Source organism: Athene noctua, chromosome 17 (genome assembly GCF_965140245.1).
Source record: "Athene noctua chromosome 17, bAthNoc1.hap1.1, whole genome shotgun sequence".
Lineage (NCBI taxonomy): Eukaryota > Metazoa > Chordata > Aves > Strigiformes > Strigidae > Athene > Athene noctua.
The window spans coordinates 332,630-350,197 of NC_134053.1; the positions used below are offsets into that span (position 1 = coordinate 332,630).

At 43.8% G+C, this 17,568-nt stretch overlaps 1 protein-coding gene across 3 annotated transcripts in view; it reads left to right on the forward strand.

The window, feature by feature from the left end:
* Window positions 1–112: 112 nt before the first annotated feature.
* TTC28 (tetratricopeptide repeat domain 28) overlaps window positions 113–17,568 on the forward strand; it is a 185,523-nt gene continuing 168,067 nt past the window's right edge. For all 3 annotated transcript variants that reach the window (XM_074921577.1, XM_074921578.1, XM_074921580.1), the window contains exons 1-2: window positions 113–216; window positions 13,180–13,458. In XM_074921577.1, coding sequence (XP_074777678.1) covers window positions 124–216; window positions 13,180–13,458 — 372 coding nt within the window. In that variant the 5' untranslated portion in view covers window positions 113–123. The remainder of the gene's footprint in view (window positions 217–13,179; window positions 13,459–17,568) is intronic.

A 17,568-nucleotide genomic window follows, 5' to 3' on the forward strand; every position in this document is an offset into this window, starting at 1 on the left:
CCGGGGGCGGGGCCGGGGCCGTGCGGTTCCCTCCGAGCCGGGCCCGGAACGTGGCGCCGGGCGGCCGGAGCGGATCGGCCCGGCGGGGGGCGGCGGCCCTTGAGGAGGAGGAGCCGGAGCGCGATGGAGCAACAGGCGCCGCCGCCCGCCCCGCCGGGGGCCGCGGCGGGGGGCCGGGCTCGGCGGCGGCGGGAGCGGGACGCGGAGCCTCCCCGGGTGAGTTGACGCCGGGCTGGGCGGGAGCGGCCCCGCGGCCCGGCCGGGGAGGCGGGAAGGAGCCGCCGGGCCGGGCCGGGCGCAGCCCCAGCCCGCGGGGAAGTTGCGGGGCGCGGGCGGGCCGCTGTCCCAGCCCGGAGCGGGGGCCCGCGGGGCGGGCGCAGGCCCCGCGGCGGGCCGGAGCGCGGCCGGCGGCGGGGCGAGGGGCAGGGCGGCGGCGGGGCGGCTCCCCCGGCGGGGCCGCCAGGCCTCGGGGCAGCCGCGGTCGCGGGGCCGAGCGCTCGGCTCTCCTCGGCCCGGACGGGGCCCCGGGGGCGCCTCGGCCGGGCCGGGCCAGCGGGCGGGAGCGCGGCGGCCGTCGGTGCTGCGCGGGGGGCGGCGGCGGGCGGCGCCGAGGGGTGCGCGGCCGCGGGGGGCAGCGCTGGGACCCGACGGCGCCTCGGACCGTTGTTTCCACGGACGCGAGTTATCCGGCCGGCGGCTCGCTGGGGCGGAGGGAGGGCGCGGGTGTCGGCGTGGAAATCGTGCTCGCCCTGGGCTCCCCGGTGAGCGAAGAGTGTGCGGGGCTTGTTCAGGTCCGGAACCTTTCCCGGTACGTGTGCCGGGTGCCCCTGGTCGCGCCGCAGGGGTTGTGACCCTGCTGGAAGGAGCGGTACCGACACCCGCTCTGGGGCAGGCGGTGCCTCGGCGGGACACGCCGGGTGTTGAAAAAGCAGTAGGTAACCGGTTATAAGAACGTCGTTACTGACAGAATTTGGAATCTGCAGAGCGGATTCAATCCGTGCGGCTTGGGCAGCAGCACATGTCAGCAGCGCGGTTCGGTTCCTTCGCTGGAAGCGGGCTGGCGATGGGGGATGAGCTGTGTGACCGGTGTCCCTGGTGGTCCCCAGTAGATGGGGAGTTGAAGTGCCTGGGGCCCTGTGCCTCCTTGCCTTTCCTCCTCTTTCCTTGGAGCTGTTCGTCTTTAATTTTGGATGTCTTTCATTTTTCTTGGAGGTTTGCGCAATCTTAGATGCTGTCATTCCTCTTGTTCTTTCTTCTGGTATTGAACGAGAGCTCTTCAGGTGCTCATGAAACCCTTCGCAGGTTCTTTGAAAATAGTTTTTTGATAAGCAGATGAGTGGGTATGCCTTGAACATTTAATGACTTTTGTCAGTGGTAGGGCTGGAAATCTTCCCTTTTTCGGGGTGGGGTGGGGTGGGGTGTGGTGTGGTGTGTGATCTGAACACAGAGTCGTGTGTCTTGAAGTCCTAGGTCATACTGGTGTATAAGACTACTGATTATTGTTAGTGATAATGTCATTAATGATTATTATTACTGATATGCTGTACTATCCCAATCTTAGTTTTCAAGAGGTGAAATCCTGCTGCAACAGCATCAGTCTGTGTGTACGTTTCTGCTGAACACTGGCCAAGTCTTGTTTTCTGTCTGCGTCACTGTTTCCCACTATTGCCCTCCTGACCGAGGTCAAACACCTCTTCCTCGTCCATTGCATATTTCCCCTCGCCTGGGTACCAGTTGCTCCCATCCCTGCTGGGCGGGTCACGCGAGATGGGATGTTGTAGGGAGAGGTTGCAGGTGAAGAACTTACCCCGTGTGTCGGGGACGGGGTGATGGCGGCGGCGCTCCCGGGCGGCACAGGGCCCCCCGGAGCAGGCAGCCTCTACTGCAGCACCCAGCGCTTTGCTGCGGGCGACAAAATCCAGGGAGTGCGCACACCTCCTGCCCCGACGGGTCTTCCTCAAGTGACTCCCTGCTCAGAGCTGGCTCTCACTGTACCCTGCTTTGTCTGCCTGTGGCAAACTGACGGTTTGGAGGAAGAGGTCAGATTCCTCACTAATAATTTATCATTTAATTATTGTTCATAGTAACTAAATTCAAGATTTTGTGCTCCCTTTAGCTTATGATAGATCTTTTTTTTTATGTTAACGATCTGTTGGATGGCAGTGGGAGCAAATGGCTCTTTAGACTTAGGCGGTCAACTTTTATTTCTTTTCTGTGTCTCAGTGTCATACTAACCATCTCTTACTGAGAAAATGAACTCGTTTCTGCTTTAATTTCTCATTCTTCATCTCCATTTTTGTATTACTTTCTACTTCTCTACCATGTTTTCTTCTGTAGTCTGTTTCTCCCATCCTTTAAGAATTTTGACTTTCATATTCTTCCTTTGAAACGATTGACAGTAACATACTTTGTGTCAGTGCTGAGGGACTGTTCCTCGGCTATAAGGGCACTCTTAATGGGATTAGCAGGGACCTGGAAAACTTGAACTTTTGAGTTTGAGCATGCTGAAAGCCTGAAACAGACACAAACTTGAATTTTCATTCATTAATTTACTTTTGAAGGTTATCTCTGAGACTGGTGAAGCTAGATTTTTGTTTTTCTGAGAAAAGGGAAAAGCGAGGTGTCCCCCATTCAGTCCGAGTCTGTTTTTCAGGCCACATAAATGCATCGTGCAAGGCCCACGTGGCCTGTGGCCTGTACGTTGGGCATTGCTGTGCTAAAGTTTTGGTAAGTGCGTGCTGACTTCCAGCTGCTCTTACAGTGGAAGCATTCTGAATACACAAAAGTAAATAATCTATTTATATATATATAAAAATTATGTTATACAATATATATTACGTACAGTTCTTCTAATTTCCAACTAACCGACTGTCAGTGCTGTATGAGGTTGGGTCTGTTTTAGGCATCTGTAACACGTCTGTTACTGTGGGTCCTAGCCATAGGCAGAATTTTGTCTCTGTTTAAAAATTAAAATCCGAAGAACTGAGGGGTATATTGTGTTTGCTTTCATTTGCCGTTAAATTATGATGAAAGCACTGTTCTTTATTTCAGTTTTTTTAACTATTCTTTACAATATTTGAGAATTCAGTTAGAATTTACTGGACATTCAAGATGTATGTATAATTTCAATTTCATGTTCAACAGACTTGGAATTTCTTTATTGTTTTTAATTATTCTTTTTAATCCATTATTACTATTGTATTTGTAACACCTGGGATAATTATGCATTTTAACTATGCTGCATGTGTAAGGTTACTTCAGTTGGTTTTCTTTTATCTTCTGCCTGTTTGATGCCCCTCTGTTTCTGGGAAATGGTGAATAATTGTTCTCTTTACCTTCCTTGTGCTTTTCTCAATTTCATAGACCTTTGACTTACTCCATTCAATTATTTTCTAACTTTCACAGTCAATCTTAGTCTCTCTTTGGATATAGAGATTGATCCATATCTGGTTATCTGTTACCCACTTCTTACCTTTTCTACTTAGGTATCTTTATGTGCTTGTGTGGTGGTAGTGGGAACAAAACTGAATGTGATATTTAAAATGCACTTCCTATTGTAGGTTTTTAGAATGGCATAATTGTTTCCTGTTCCTCCTTTCCCAAAGATTATAATTCTTTTACTTGTCTCTTTGACTGTTGATGAGTACAGAGACAGTGTTTCCAGGAGAATTTCTCCAAGGGCTCTAAAATGTCTTTTGTGAGGGGTAAGGGTGTGTTTGGGGCCAGTTATTGTGATAACGACTAAGGATTTGTTTTTCTCCAATCACTTTGCATTTACTGACACTGAGTGTCATCTGCTGTGTATTTCCCAGAATATACCCCATATTCTCCTGTGCTCCGGGCAGTCAGGTTTGCGTTTGGCTACCCCTTGCTTCGCTGGTGTACAGTTTCAGTAGCTCATCTGTGTCCTGCACACAGCAGTTTGGGTTAGATCTCTGAGAAGCCCAGAAGGTTGTATGCCACAGTCGGAAAAGGAGGAAGACAAATGTGTTGCCAGTGTCTTGAACTCATTAGGCAAATTTGCCCAGAAATTTGTGAGTGACGCCCACGCTCCTGCAGCGCCCTGGCTTCTCTCTTGTAATGTCCTTGCCAGCGCAACTTTGGTACGTTGCCTGTGAGCAAGACACACCAGCAGACACCTGAGAGAGAGGCTGCAGGATACCACTTTGGTTTAGATAAATTGTCTCCAGCTATTTGGTGGTTAATCCTTCAGAATAAGGTAAAACCCATCCTTTACCCTGAACGTGCCGGACCAGTTGTGTGCTGGGGAAAATCCCTTAGCAAGCCCTACAAGTAACTGAAGCTCTGAAACATTAACCTGTTTCCAGTTTTCTCAGAAGTTCACAAAGAAGGATTTAATTCTATATAATCAGTAGTATATGTACTGGAAGATAAAATAACCCTGTGTTGACAGACTGCTTGCCTTTTAAAAAGGACCATGCTTTTCATTATCTTTGAGTACAGTGTGGTCTGGAAGCATGGGGGACTGCATGGACTCAGTCACCAAGTCTCAGTGAGCTCCAGTTTGATTTCAGATGCAGTGTAGCCAATAGTAATCAGAAAATCAGGAGAGGGAGAGCAACAATAGCATAGACTGAAGAGCTGCTGTAAAAAGTTACATGTAGAAAGATAATCCTGGTGCCTTTTGGCTGTCTCCTTATTCATCACAAGTTGGTGTGACGCCATGCCTTGAGATGCTGCTTAAGGAAGGACTGAGAAGAGCTCTGAGCTCACCAATTTGAGGAAAGGGGGAATAAAGAATTTGCAATAACTTGATGCGTATTGCTCATAGCTTTTCAATTATTGTAAATATTGCATTTGGCACTGGGTATATGAAAATACCGTGTTACATACATGACCCAAAAAGTATTTTGCAGCATGTTTGCAGTAAAATCAGGTTAGTTTCTCAATGGTATTTAAAAATAGCATTTGCACAGTTTAGTTCTTTCTTGGTTTTGAAGTATTTACTTTAAAATAGAATTTTGTTTCTTAACTGAAGTGTTTTGAAAAGTGTGAGGGCGTATTTGGTTTGCATAACCTGTACTTTTTAAAATTAGGTATGAACCAAAAAGTACTGTTTAAATTTAGCTATGGATTGCATAGTTGTTATTACAATTTTTTGCAGCATGTAGCATAGCTCAAATTAGGTGGATCTAACTGATGTTACAATTGCAGATCTCTCCAAGTTCAGAATTGGAAGCTCAGAGTTGCTTCTCATTTTTAGAAAAGACATCTTTTCTTTAGGAAATTTTGTACAAGGTCCAGTTTAAAAAAAAAAAAAAATCAGTTTCCTTCCTAGCTTCCTTCCTATTGATAAGTTTGTATGTAAAATATTTTTGTCTTTAATTGCAATGAAAAACCAAAGTAGTAAAATATTGGCAGACCAATATGCTCCAGAAGCCTAGACATATATTCCACTAGGAGATTTACTAAAATGTGGTTGTTCTTTTAATAGAATAGAGCTGTCAGTTGTGATTTTATGTTCAAGGTATTAATTCCTTTTGATTTATTTATGCCTTTAGATAAGTTACAGCTTTTTTATGATCTAAAAATAGATTTTCATGAACGTCTAAAAATCCCTTCTAGAATTTTTTTTTTAAATATGGAAATTTGACTTTTATTTTACCTATTACTTTGGGAAAATCTATCTTGGTGGTGTGGTTTGTTTTTTTTTTTTCCCTGTAATGCAGATTTGCCAGAGGAAATTAAAACCCCACCTGTCAGAATAATGTTTACTGACACTTGCAAGAGTACTCCAGAGTAAAGCAGGTATCAGGGTAGATACCCTGATCATTAACACAGAATAGATGCTCGACTTCAAAAACCGCAGGACGCTGAACATGACAGAAGCATCAGAAGTTTGTAGGATTTCCTTCGCCTTGTTTCAGGTAGACGGGAGGTACCGTCAGCCTGTTGGGTGGTGGCGGCGGTGGTTTCCATCGAGGCAGCAGAACCGCAGAGGCGTGTTGGGGCCAGCAGCCCCCGGAGCGGGGGTGTGACTGCCCTGGGCAGCGCGGGGGGCTCTGGCTCCAACGGGGGGACAGGCGGAGCCAGTGCCCCTTTACGGATGTCCCGTTCTTGGCGTGTATATATTATGTTGCTGAGATTTGAGGAAGTGTTCCTTGTGTCTGTGGAGATGTACTCCCAGCAATATTTCATGACAATTTGTGAACACAAAATCCAGCTTAGAAGAATCTAGGAGCCTGGATAGCTGTTGTGCACATCCTGCGGTCGTTTAAACGTTCAGTTTCAGTGGTCTTTAATTTCTTTCCACACTATTTCTGTTAAAATTCTGTTCCGATTGGGTGAAGGTTGCATGTGGCTTGGCAAGGTTTCATGTCTGTGCAGAAGCGTAGCACAGACGAGCTGAAGTGCTAGCTGCTAGGAGCACGGAGCTTATGGGGAGAAACTTCATATTCTTTATCTGTTCTTGGACTCTTGTTGAAGACAGCTTCTATTACAGACAAACAATAATACCCCAGAAGAGGGAGTGAAAAAAACATAAAGCCATTTTACAGATTAAAATACGAGATGTCGTATAGATGTTTTCATAGAAAGGGAAGTTTGGTTACAGATTGAAGCTGATTTTGGAAACCTGTATTTAGAATAAGTAATTGTCACTTTTGTTTCACAATCCATTTGCAAGGTAAATTTTTCTGCTTGCCTCTTTGTTTTTATTTTTTCCTCTTTCTGATGCCTCATTGATTATGTTGAGCTATTTAGGCAGTTTAAAATATAAAAATACTAATATAGCCCTTAAAGTATTTTTTGGAAAGTTATAAAGGATTTATTTTAAAAAGGTGTCTTAATTATGAGCTTGCCATCCAAGACATCATCTATATAAGGCATATTTATTTGAATGGCATATAATTAAACAAGATGGATTACATACAAACAAGCTCTGAGGTGTAAGATTCATTCTTCTTTGATCAAGCATTCCCTTCATGCTGTTCTACCACATTGTTTTCCCTTGTCCTCTTGTCTCGGAGCAGAATTTGGATTTGCTGTTACCTCTTCTCACTCACCGTGTTGGAACTCAATGGGAATCTACTCCCTACTGTTTTCTGGATAGCAATGTGCTGTTCAGACAGTCAGATCCTTCAGCGTGTATGGGCTCTTACTCTTTCGATTTGCTAAATGTTCTGTCTCTATAGAGGACTAAGTTTAGCAAGATTGATCTTGGAAGATAAACATTCTTTAATGCAGGTTTTTCTGTGTGCTCAACTTACTGTTTGCTTTGGGGGGTTGGGAGTTCATTTGTTCTGGAGAAGAAAAAGACTGAAGAAAATTGTGTATGTTTTTAACACTCACCTTGAATGATCAGTAAGGTTGAATCTTGAGCACCTTCTGCAAGAGGAGGGGGCTTTTTCACCAGCAGAGAGAATTAATTGCTGAGTCTAGTCTGAAGCGGGTATTGTGGGAGTGTCTGTCTACCTTTGTAGTAGGAGCTGGTTTCAGGTGCCCTGTGCTGGTTTGGAGAACTGATGCTGAGAAGCTTGTGTCATCTTTTTAAGAAATGCATGAGCTCCTACCTTAAATTGTCCCTGCTAGATCCTCTTCTGCGCTTCATTAGAACCCTTTTTGTTCCACTGCGCTAAGGAACTTCTGCTTCTTCTTTAGCCTTGGTTTAGTTTGTACAGTACCTTCTCTACCAGAGAGTTGGACAGCCTAAGTATGTGCATTGCCATCACCTTCCACCACATTAGTAGAAGAGCAGTCGTGACTGGAAGGCCGGGCTGGCTTTTTAATGAGTACTTTTGTGTGTGGGTACCATCATAATCATCTTTTTTTATTTGTGGTTTGAGTGCCAGAGTGACTCAGTTTTGTTCTGTGGTTCTTTCTTTCACCTAATGATGTTTTACTGCCCTATGCAGTTCTCATGATAGCAGGAATAAAATAATAACATATTCCAGAAATTACCATCATAGTTTCCTTTAAAACAGTTTCCTTTTTTTCATGAGGTTATTTAGCTTCACGGGATATTAGAGGCAGAAGCCACTTTATTTGGAGTGAGAGGGTGTCTCCTCATGGATTCTTCTCCTCCTTGCAGACTCACAGTATGACTCTGGGAAGATCATGAACAGCTTTGTGTTTTCATTTGTTCACGCGTAACAAACGGACAGAAAAGACAGCTATTGTTCGACTTGGGCATTCTTTGCTCTCGCCAGTGCTCCCTGAGATGTTCCTGATGAGACGTGCCCTCGCGGAGGCCTCTCTACCTAGTAACTCTGGGAAGGCAGCTTCCAGCCAGCGGCTCCCGCGGCCCGGGGGAGGCGAGGGGCAGGCGGGTGCTCCCGCGGCACCGAGCCCAGCTGGGCTCTTCGGCGTGGTGCGAGTTGAGCCTTCCCTGCGGGGTGAACCTCCAGCTGGGGCAGCTACAGCCGTAGCTGTTATGGAATCTATTTTTTGAAGTATTTATCTTCTAAATAACATCAGTTTGTGACTAGTTCTGGTACTCCTGCGTCTGGAAGCTGCAGTCATTTGCTCTGAATATGATAAAAGAAACTACACAACATTTGATATTTTTTGTTGTCCCTGATGCGGGCCAATCGCTGGGAAATACAATGGGAAGAGACAGATGCCACCTGTAAAAAGACATCTGAGGAACGGCAGTAGTTTATTTGATATGTTGTACCCTTAAACTTGGCATTGGTTAACAAAAGAACTGATGTAGGAACATGATCGGTGTTTGAACTAGAGATCACCTTCACTGAATCTGTTGTGTACTGTAGGCTGAGCTCAGTGGTTCAAAGCAGCAAGCTTTGGGAGCAAAATTGTTTCCTTGGCACTCTGCTCTAGACACTGTAAGAAAGGAGGAACCTGAAGAAAATATTTGGGCTTTCTGCTGAGAGATTCATGTTTTCTAATCTGGTGATGTTTGTGACTGATCTGATTAATTTATTCCAGTTTGTGCCCTGCCTATTTCACTCTTAATGTTGATGGGAATTGGATGTATTTAACACATCACAATGAATTAAGTCAGTTGGTGGTCAGTGCAGCCAGTTTTGTTAAGGGAAGTTATAGTTGCAGTTCGTTATCTAAATTAAGGTAGCTTTATTGGTTTTAAGAATTTTAAACATGTTCTCTGCCAAGATATCACCTATCTGTCTTAATACCAGTTCTTACAGAGTTCAGATATTCTCAGTGGAGCCCTTTCACCTTTAGAGCTGACAAAAATTTCTATGATGACTATGAAAAAACATTTTTTCATGACCAATGTACTTATAAATGAATGCTGTATGGTATGGCCACCTGTGAGGAAGTCCCAGTGACAATGTAGGTCTCATGAGGAGAACAAAACAAATACTTTTCTTCATCCTGTAATCATGGCACAAACAAAATATCGCATAGTTTGGAGACCAGGGAGAGAATCTTGCTTCAGTTCTACCTGTGGAAGATGTCAAGAGAGAAGATACCTCTTTTTCTTAGTGTGCTGTTCTGTTCCTTCTGATGGACTGACTTGGTCCTGGTGATCAGTCAAGCGCATCATAGAAATATTATCCATATTAGCTGTGCCAGAAATTTGAATTGTGATGCCTGAAATAACTGTACTTAATTGAGTTTGCACTGCAGAAGTTTATTTTGCTCATGAAAATCTCAGGTTTTGTCAGAATTGCAGCAGGAAGCTATTGATTGAAGCTAAGAACATAGCAGGATTCAAAAAAGTTCCTGTAAATGTGTATAGATTAGAGCAACATCTGCTGTGATGATAGCTGACAGCTTTGAAAGGGGTGGCGTTTTAAATTGCGTGGGGCTGAGCATGTGTTTGTGGGGTTGTTTGCTTGCTTGCTAACACAGTTTCCAAGGATCGTGGGTCAGGATGATCTCCTGACCAAGGCGTCATGAACAGTATCCCTGGAGTCCTTGCACTGAGTCTGTTGTTCCCTCTCATTCACTCTGTGCTCGCCCTTTAATACTTTTCTTAATTTATGATTGTTCATTTCCTCAGATCCTCCTGAAAAATGTTGTATGAGAGTTCTTTAGACTGTTAGCCATGCGTTTCCTTGAGTATTGCATGGAAGCTCAGCTCCTGTCAGAAACTTTTGACATATTTGAACTCTTTTTAGGCCCCGGGTAAAGGTTATACTTTTTTTCCGAGGGGAATATTGCTCAGGATAAAATATTCCACAGTCCTTACATACAATGAGCATTTCTGTAAGACTGCATTGGATGTTCTTGCCTGTAGTGACTCTGAAGCTGTATAAAATCGAGTTTTCCACTCTTCTGGTAATTTTCAGGAACAAAGGCTAGTGTAGAAATTAGAACAGTGTGAAAATTCGTTAGTTACTCTTACTTTAATGGTTGCAGAACCATTAAAGAGTAAGTAAGAGTACTTACTTTAAGTAATTAAGAGTAGTTTTTAGGTTTGCCCACTGACAAGAATGTTGGTGGTGTGTTTGTTAACTTGAGTGGGTTTCAGGAGTAGGCAGAAATGTGACTTGTTGGAATTAAAGAAGCTGCTGAATCTACAGAGGAAAAAAGTGAAGAAATGTGAGGAGAATGGTGTTTCCTTTGGCTTCTTTTGTTTTCCTACAGCAAATCAGCTGTACATGAGACTCAGGGTATCCCTGGGTAGTTACCTCCGCTGTCCCTGGCACACGGGCACTCGCCAGCCCCGTTTCCCTACAGTACCTCCAGCCGTCTGTGGCTTCTGGTGACTGATGACCCCGTCAGGGTTTCCTGGTCTTTGAGCATCTGCTCCTCTCCTGCTGCTGAACCTTCCTATTCTGTTCTTGCAACTTCTTAGGTCACAGCAAACAGACCACACGATGAGGTTTATGGTCAAGTACAAGCAAATGTGTGAGTTATCGCACTGCTGGCATAAAGCAACATGTTCAGCTCTAATGTTTGGGCTATTACTCAAAGTAGAGCAATTTTCCTGTCAGTGCTTGAGAACAGATGAAGTTGTTGTTTGTAAATTTGATTGAAGTAGCAAAGGAGCATGCCAGCACATTTAAAGATGTACTGCATACAGAATGGATTTTCAAGGATGGAGAAATTTGCTTTTTATAGTGCTGTTAATAATAATGTCAGGCTACATATTAGCTTATATTAGCAGGAGTATTATATAAAGGGCAACTACACAGATGAAAGGAACAAAGTTTTTTGTTTGCTGTACTGTAGGCAGGGCAAGAAGCAGTACATTTACTGATAGAAAGGAGATCTGGCATTCCTCAGGGCCGGGCTGGGACCGGCGCTGCGTAAGGTCTTTGTTGGGGACAGGGACAGTGGGATGGGGGCACCCTCAGCGAGTTCCCCCCGACACCGAGCTGAGTGTGTGGGGACACGCTGAGGGCAGGGATGGGCCATCCCGAGGGGCCTGGGCAGGCTGGGGAGGGGGCACGGGCAAACCCCATGGAGTTCAACAAGGCCAAGGGCAAGGTCCTGCCCACGGCACAAACCCAGGCTGGGCCAGGAGGGGCTGGAGAGGGACTCTTGATCGGGGGGAGGGATAGGGTGAGGGGTGATGGTTTTAAACTGACAGAGGGGAGATGTGGGTGAGATCTGAGGCAGAAATTCTCCCCTGTGAGGGGGGTGAGGCCCTGGCACAGGCTGCCCAGAGAAGCTGTGGCTGCCCCCTCCCTGGCAGGGCTCAAGGCCAGGCTGGACGGGGCTTTGGGCAACCTGGGCTGGTGGAAGGTGGCCCTGCCCGGGGCAGGGGGTGGCACTGGATGGGATTTAAGGGCCCTCCCAACCCAAACCAGTTGGGTTCCTATTATTCTGTGATATTAGGAAAAATATTATAATTATGAAAAACATGAAGCAGTGTAATGAGATTGCCTGTGTAAAACATGGAGTCTCCTTCAGTAGAGAAGTTTAGAAGTAGTTTGGACAAACACCTGTCAGAAAAAATTGGGTATAATCATAAGGAAAGGAAGAGATCAGTAGTTTCTAATTTGGTGCCTTTCTATTGTTGCTGTTTGACTTCAGAAAAAAACAAAGTCTATAGACCATTTTGATGCTTGAGACAGGATGTCAGTTTGCAGCTTGCTTCCCTTTTCACCTAAAAAAATGCCTCAGCTTGCTCTGGTAATGTATTTAAGCACTGAAGTTGTTGTGTTGTGGTAACAATATATGATATTCTTAACCTTTTTTGGGCTGCAGGATAAAAAATGGGTGACACTAATCTCAAGTATATTAGTCTAAACCTTTAATGAATATTTCCAAGTATTTTGTATATTACCGTATGTACATGTTGTCTGTCACTGAATAGAACTGTTGCAGAATTCACAACTGTCTTGTGATCAGAGTTGTACAGAGATACTCTTGCTGAGTTTTTGAGGGCCCTTGGGATAGAGTAGGGTATTATATACCTGACAAAAGCAGTTAGTGACTGCAGATGACTGACTGGGGAAAATAAGGAGCATCGAAAGTTAAATGGGGAGAAAGGGTGTACCATAATGATGCAACTGGGACTTTCTACAGCTGACTTTAAATAATAACCATTTTTATAATTAGAAGGCTTAAACCTGTTTTCTTTGTTATTGCCCGAAGTTGACAATCCAGGAAGGTGGCCTGCCAGTGATCACTGTTCTGTTGCTAAAATAAACTGGTGCCTCACTAATCTCTGTGAGTATACCCAGTTCCAAAGGCTCATCCTTCCCTTCCCATTTATGAACAGTTTGCAGCCTTCAGGTAGCAGGATATAGCTGTTTGTGAGCAGATGTACCAGTGCAAGTTCTTTGGTTTGAAGAGAATTTGTACATTCTTCCACTGTCTGTGATTCTGTGTGACCTGTGTATTCAGCTTTCGATGTCTGGGCATCATCTTCATGTCCACACCTGCCACCCATTCAGATAAACTTCCTCACCTGGCCACAATGCTTCGTGTTGTAGAGTCAAATAATATGGCTGAGAAGGGAAAGCTTGTGAATATGTGGAGTGGACATACTAAAATAGACTGCAACTGGTCTTATGCCTGAAGAAGGCAATATGTCTTCTAGGAGACCCTTCATAGGGAATGATATGTTTTATAAGGCTCTTTTCTGTTACTTCTGTACCACCAAAAAAGTCAGTAGATAAACAATTTACTTCATGAATTCAGAATCAGATCCTTAAAAATTTGTTCTGCAATAATGCTGATGACTTTAATTTCTGCTGTATATTTTCTAATTTTTTTTTCCTTTGATGAGTAGCATTTTGTAACACTAATATATGATTTCTCTCCCCTGCCCCCCAGATTTCTTTCTTTGGATCAAAATCTTTTGGAAGAAGAAGTCCTGACAGTCCCATGTTGAGCAAAGCTGAATTTGTTGAGAAAGTTCGCCAGAGCAACCAGGCTTGCCATGATGGCGATTTTCATACCGCAATCGTGTTGTACAATGAGGCTCTGGGAGTTGATCCTCAGAACTGCATTCTCTACAGTAATCGTTCGGCAGCCTACATGAAAATCCAGCAGTATGACAAGGCCCTGGATGATGCCATCAAAGCACGACTTCTAAATCCCAAATGGCCAAAGGTAAGAAAGTTCATTTGTCCTCTGGGAAAGGAGTACCTCCTTTGGGATTGTTATTCACATATGTAACACCTAATGTAAACACGTGCATATATTTCTGTACTAAAGTCTGGTTTTGCTAGAAGCTCCAGATAATAATATCTTTTGTGTTTAAAAGTTATCTGACTTGAAATTCCTGTTGGGTATTAAACTGTTTTCTGTGTAAATATACTTTTCCCCAAGGGGGGTGTGATGCTGTATTACTGTTTTGAACCAACACGGTTTCTGGGTTGTGCAGACCAGACATCTCTCAGTGTTAAACGTCGTCAGCGTTCAGTAGCATCCAGGAATGTTTTGTTGCAAAACTTCTTGAGAGGTAGCATGGAAATACTTATTAGTGATGGAACAATAAGGCCTTTCAAAACAGTGTTCAAACAGTGTTTATGTGTAATATATTTTGGATAAACATTTGAAGAAATGTGTATCAGCATTCTGAGTGAGATCTGACTGTGCAAGGAGACAGTCTGTAAAGGGTAAATGGTGTTGGTTGCATGTTCCTGCCCATGAACTGCAATCGATTGCTTCAGCGACTGACACCCCTTGGCTAGCACAGAGCCAGCCCTTACATGCTAATCAATTTTAATAGCATCTGCTCCACATGCTATTTCTCCTGTCAATCCCTCACACAGTCTTACCCGCCGCTTTGGCTAAAGATGCAGTTTTAAGAGTGGGTTCATCTCCCAGGTTCCTCTCCTCAGAAATTTTGGCAGGTTGCAAGCATAATGCTCTCCATCAGCTGGGTTCCAGACTACTGAAGTTAAGTTTCTTTTTATTTCAAAGCAGATCACTATGAAACTTGTATTCTGTTTTTCAGTTATTAGCTTCTAGAAAAGCCTTGTCATATGCTTCTTAAGACTGATAATTACTTTACCCTTACTCTAAGCACAAATCCAAACCCTGCTTGTTACAAGCTCCATGTGTTGCATACCTTTAAAATGCTGCCTGCTCTCCCTTTGTTCATCTGTCATTGCCTGTATCTTGTCTGGATATTTAGTAGTCCATTAACTAAAACCAGGAGTGTTAGTCTAGTGGCCAACTGCTTAGCAGTTACATTGCCAGACTCCCCATCAGTTCATTTGCTGTGCTGCAGTAAGTAGACACGCTGTTTTTTCGGGCCTCCATAGTATATTTCCATATGGCAAGTGGAAGCTGTTGCATAAAAAATATATATAAAATAGTGTTCCTTCCACTGAGAACACAGGATGTTTTTGCTAGATACATGTATATGGTTTGAAGATTCAGTGCTGTGAAAACTTCTGTTCCTGCAGCTCCTGAGATGACATCTTGCTAACTGAGGTACGTGTCTGCTGCTTTCACCTCAGGAGGGGTGAAGGGGTCACAACATCTGAGTGCGTTTGAGGGCGAAAGGCTGCTGGTATCTCTCCATCAGTACAGTCTGTGTGCACAGGGTCACTTTTGTCTCAGCCTTCAGTCCTTGCAGGCTGTCACAGCTAGTCTCCTGGACTGTAGGCACGTCGTCCTTCGGCAATTCTCTCGGTCTCTCACCAGGAGAGAGAACATCCTGCAGGTATTTTAATTTGATGCATCTTTCTGAAAGAAAAGAGCCTGACTTTTCTTCTCCACCCCAGCCTCCGTCAAAATTTAGTATCTTAACCCTGGAGTCAAGGAACTGCAATTTTATACAAACTTTCTTACACGAAGTTTCTCTCTTCAGTGAGACCAGAAAACTGCTTTAGAAGGTTGTTGCTGAACGTGTTTTCTAAAGCTCTGTCCACTCATAGTCACAACAAGAAGACCATGGGCCAGGGGAGATTCTTCCCTTTTTTGATCCTGTTTTTGGGAGTTGCCATCTTGAATTGCAGCACTTTATTTTGTTGTTTTATTTTCGCACGTAACTTTTGTACTTTCTTTTTCTTTTCACTTTTATACTGCTGTTTAATCTTTCTTAAAGAGCTTTAATGTGTTCTCCCTGTTATTTTTACTAAGCCTGTCTGCAATTTACTCTTTGAATCAGTCCATATTAGAGAGAAACTCCTGCTTTGGCAGGGAGATGATTTATAAGCTTGTAAATTTTTAAGTTTTTGCCTTTTTTGTTTTTTTGCCATTAACTTCTGTCTTGTATTACTAAATGTCATAAAAGATTTTGCATAGATTTGTAGGAAGGACTGTGTTTAAAAAAAGGGGATTGAATTACTGTCATTAAACTCTAGATTTCCAGGTCAGTTGTCTGAATGGAGGGAGCTAGAAAGTATAAAAGCAAGGGTGCTTTTGCTTAGTTTTGTATTCCGTTTCTAAGAAGTCTGGTAGGGATTTACTACAGAGCTCACTTAGATGAAAAGATTTCATAAAAGAATACTTTCAAAATGCCAGTCACAGAAGTATAACAAAACGTTTGAAATGAATCATTGGAATAGATTTGTGGATCAAAATAGAAAATAAGATGGAATATAAGATTTACTAGCTCAAAGGCTGTCTGTGTTAAATGAAGGCATTATTATCAGTCTGTTAAATACAGAAATAATAGACTAAGGTGGAATAGAACAACAAAAACCATTTTTAGTAATGAAAAATGAGACTTTTTTTCAGGTAGACTGTATTATTGAGTTAAAAACTTGAAGTAACTCTGTTTTAATTCTAGTACTGCTATTAAATGCCCACCTGACCTTGAGCAAGCTTTATTTTTTTGTTTATTTTTTTTTTTACAAGAAGGTAAGGAGTCACTTTTACAGGACATTTTGGACCTTATGGGTAGAAAAAGTAGCGGAAAACCTAAATGATGTTATGATATTTGACCTGAAGTGAAAAATGTTATAACAACTGCTGTTGTTACAAACTTGTGCCTTAAAGCAGTACAGACGTGGTTCGTGATCCTTGCTGGTCCTGGGGCATTTTGTTAGATGACTTGTGTACTGATTCCACCACTTTTCTTTCTGTTCCAGCTCAGAGTTGGCTGGTTGTATCTGTTTAACCCTTTCCGTGGCCATCAGCCAATAACCGTCCCGCAGGTCCACTGCCAGCCGAACGCGAAGCTTGGTCCGTCCCTGACGGCAGAGCTCTGAAGTGGATTTGCCCCTTGTGCCTGACCAGTGGAACAGGAGCGTTCCCACAGCGCAGGGCCAGCGAGCTGCCTTTGCCTTGGAGCCCCCACCTCGTGGCTTTGACGCCAAGCTCTTAGCAGAGTGGAGGAATCAATCATATGAGTACAAGTAAAGTAATTAGAATTGTTGGGTTTAAGGCTAATGAGTTTTGCAAGGGTTATATAATCAAGTCCGCAATGGCAGCAGCTAGTGTTTCAGAGGCTGTAATGAGATTTGACGTGAATCATCACACCATCCTGCATCCTTTTCATGCGGAGTCTGTCTCAGCCATGCCCTCTGAGACAGTAGGTGTATTTCAGGTCTGATCTGCAATGAGATCTGATCTTTTACTGTCACGGTTCTCTTAAGCTTTTGTATGTAGAAACAGATTTTTGATTTCACTTGGACTGAAGGTACAGTAATGGCATAAACATGAAATTAATTTCCCTTCAAGGCCTTTCGTTAGCTGGAGGTCAATAAGGTGTTGAACAGGAAGTGATTTGCAGAGGTCAGAGTTGGGCTGCACTGTTGGCCTTCATTTACACAGTTATGGTAGAAGTCTCATAAAAATGGCTTGGCAGGGAATGTGTCTTGCCTTTCAGAAAGGAGCCATCGTGCTACTACAGTAATTGAGATAATGAAAACCCAAAGCTGAGTGAAATGTTTTTTTTATCCTCTGTGTGTTGATTCCATCTGGAATTGTGATTTTCACACTCCTCCTGCATAGTACTTCCTTTTTGCTTTGAATTGTTGTTTCCCCACAAGTCAGCTGCAGTGACTTAGGTTTTAGAAGAAAACGAGAAATTTTGCCAGTCTCTGTTTGTCATTAATTTGGCTGCTTCACAGTGAGGGTGACTGTTGGCTTAAGACATCTGTAACTACAAATTGAGGCCAGTCGCTGCCACTACATCTTCAATGTGTCTCGTGTGTTTGTGTTAGTTTGGTGAGGATGAGTTGCTTTAGCTGCACGTCCCATCCCAGGAGGAGTTCCCCATCAAATGTTCCTTCAGCCCTCTCCATCTTGTCTCCTCCATTG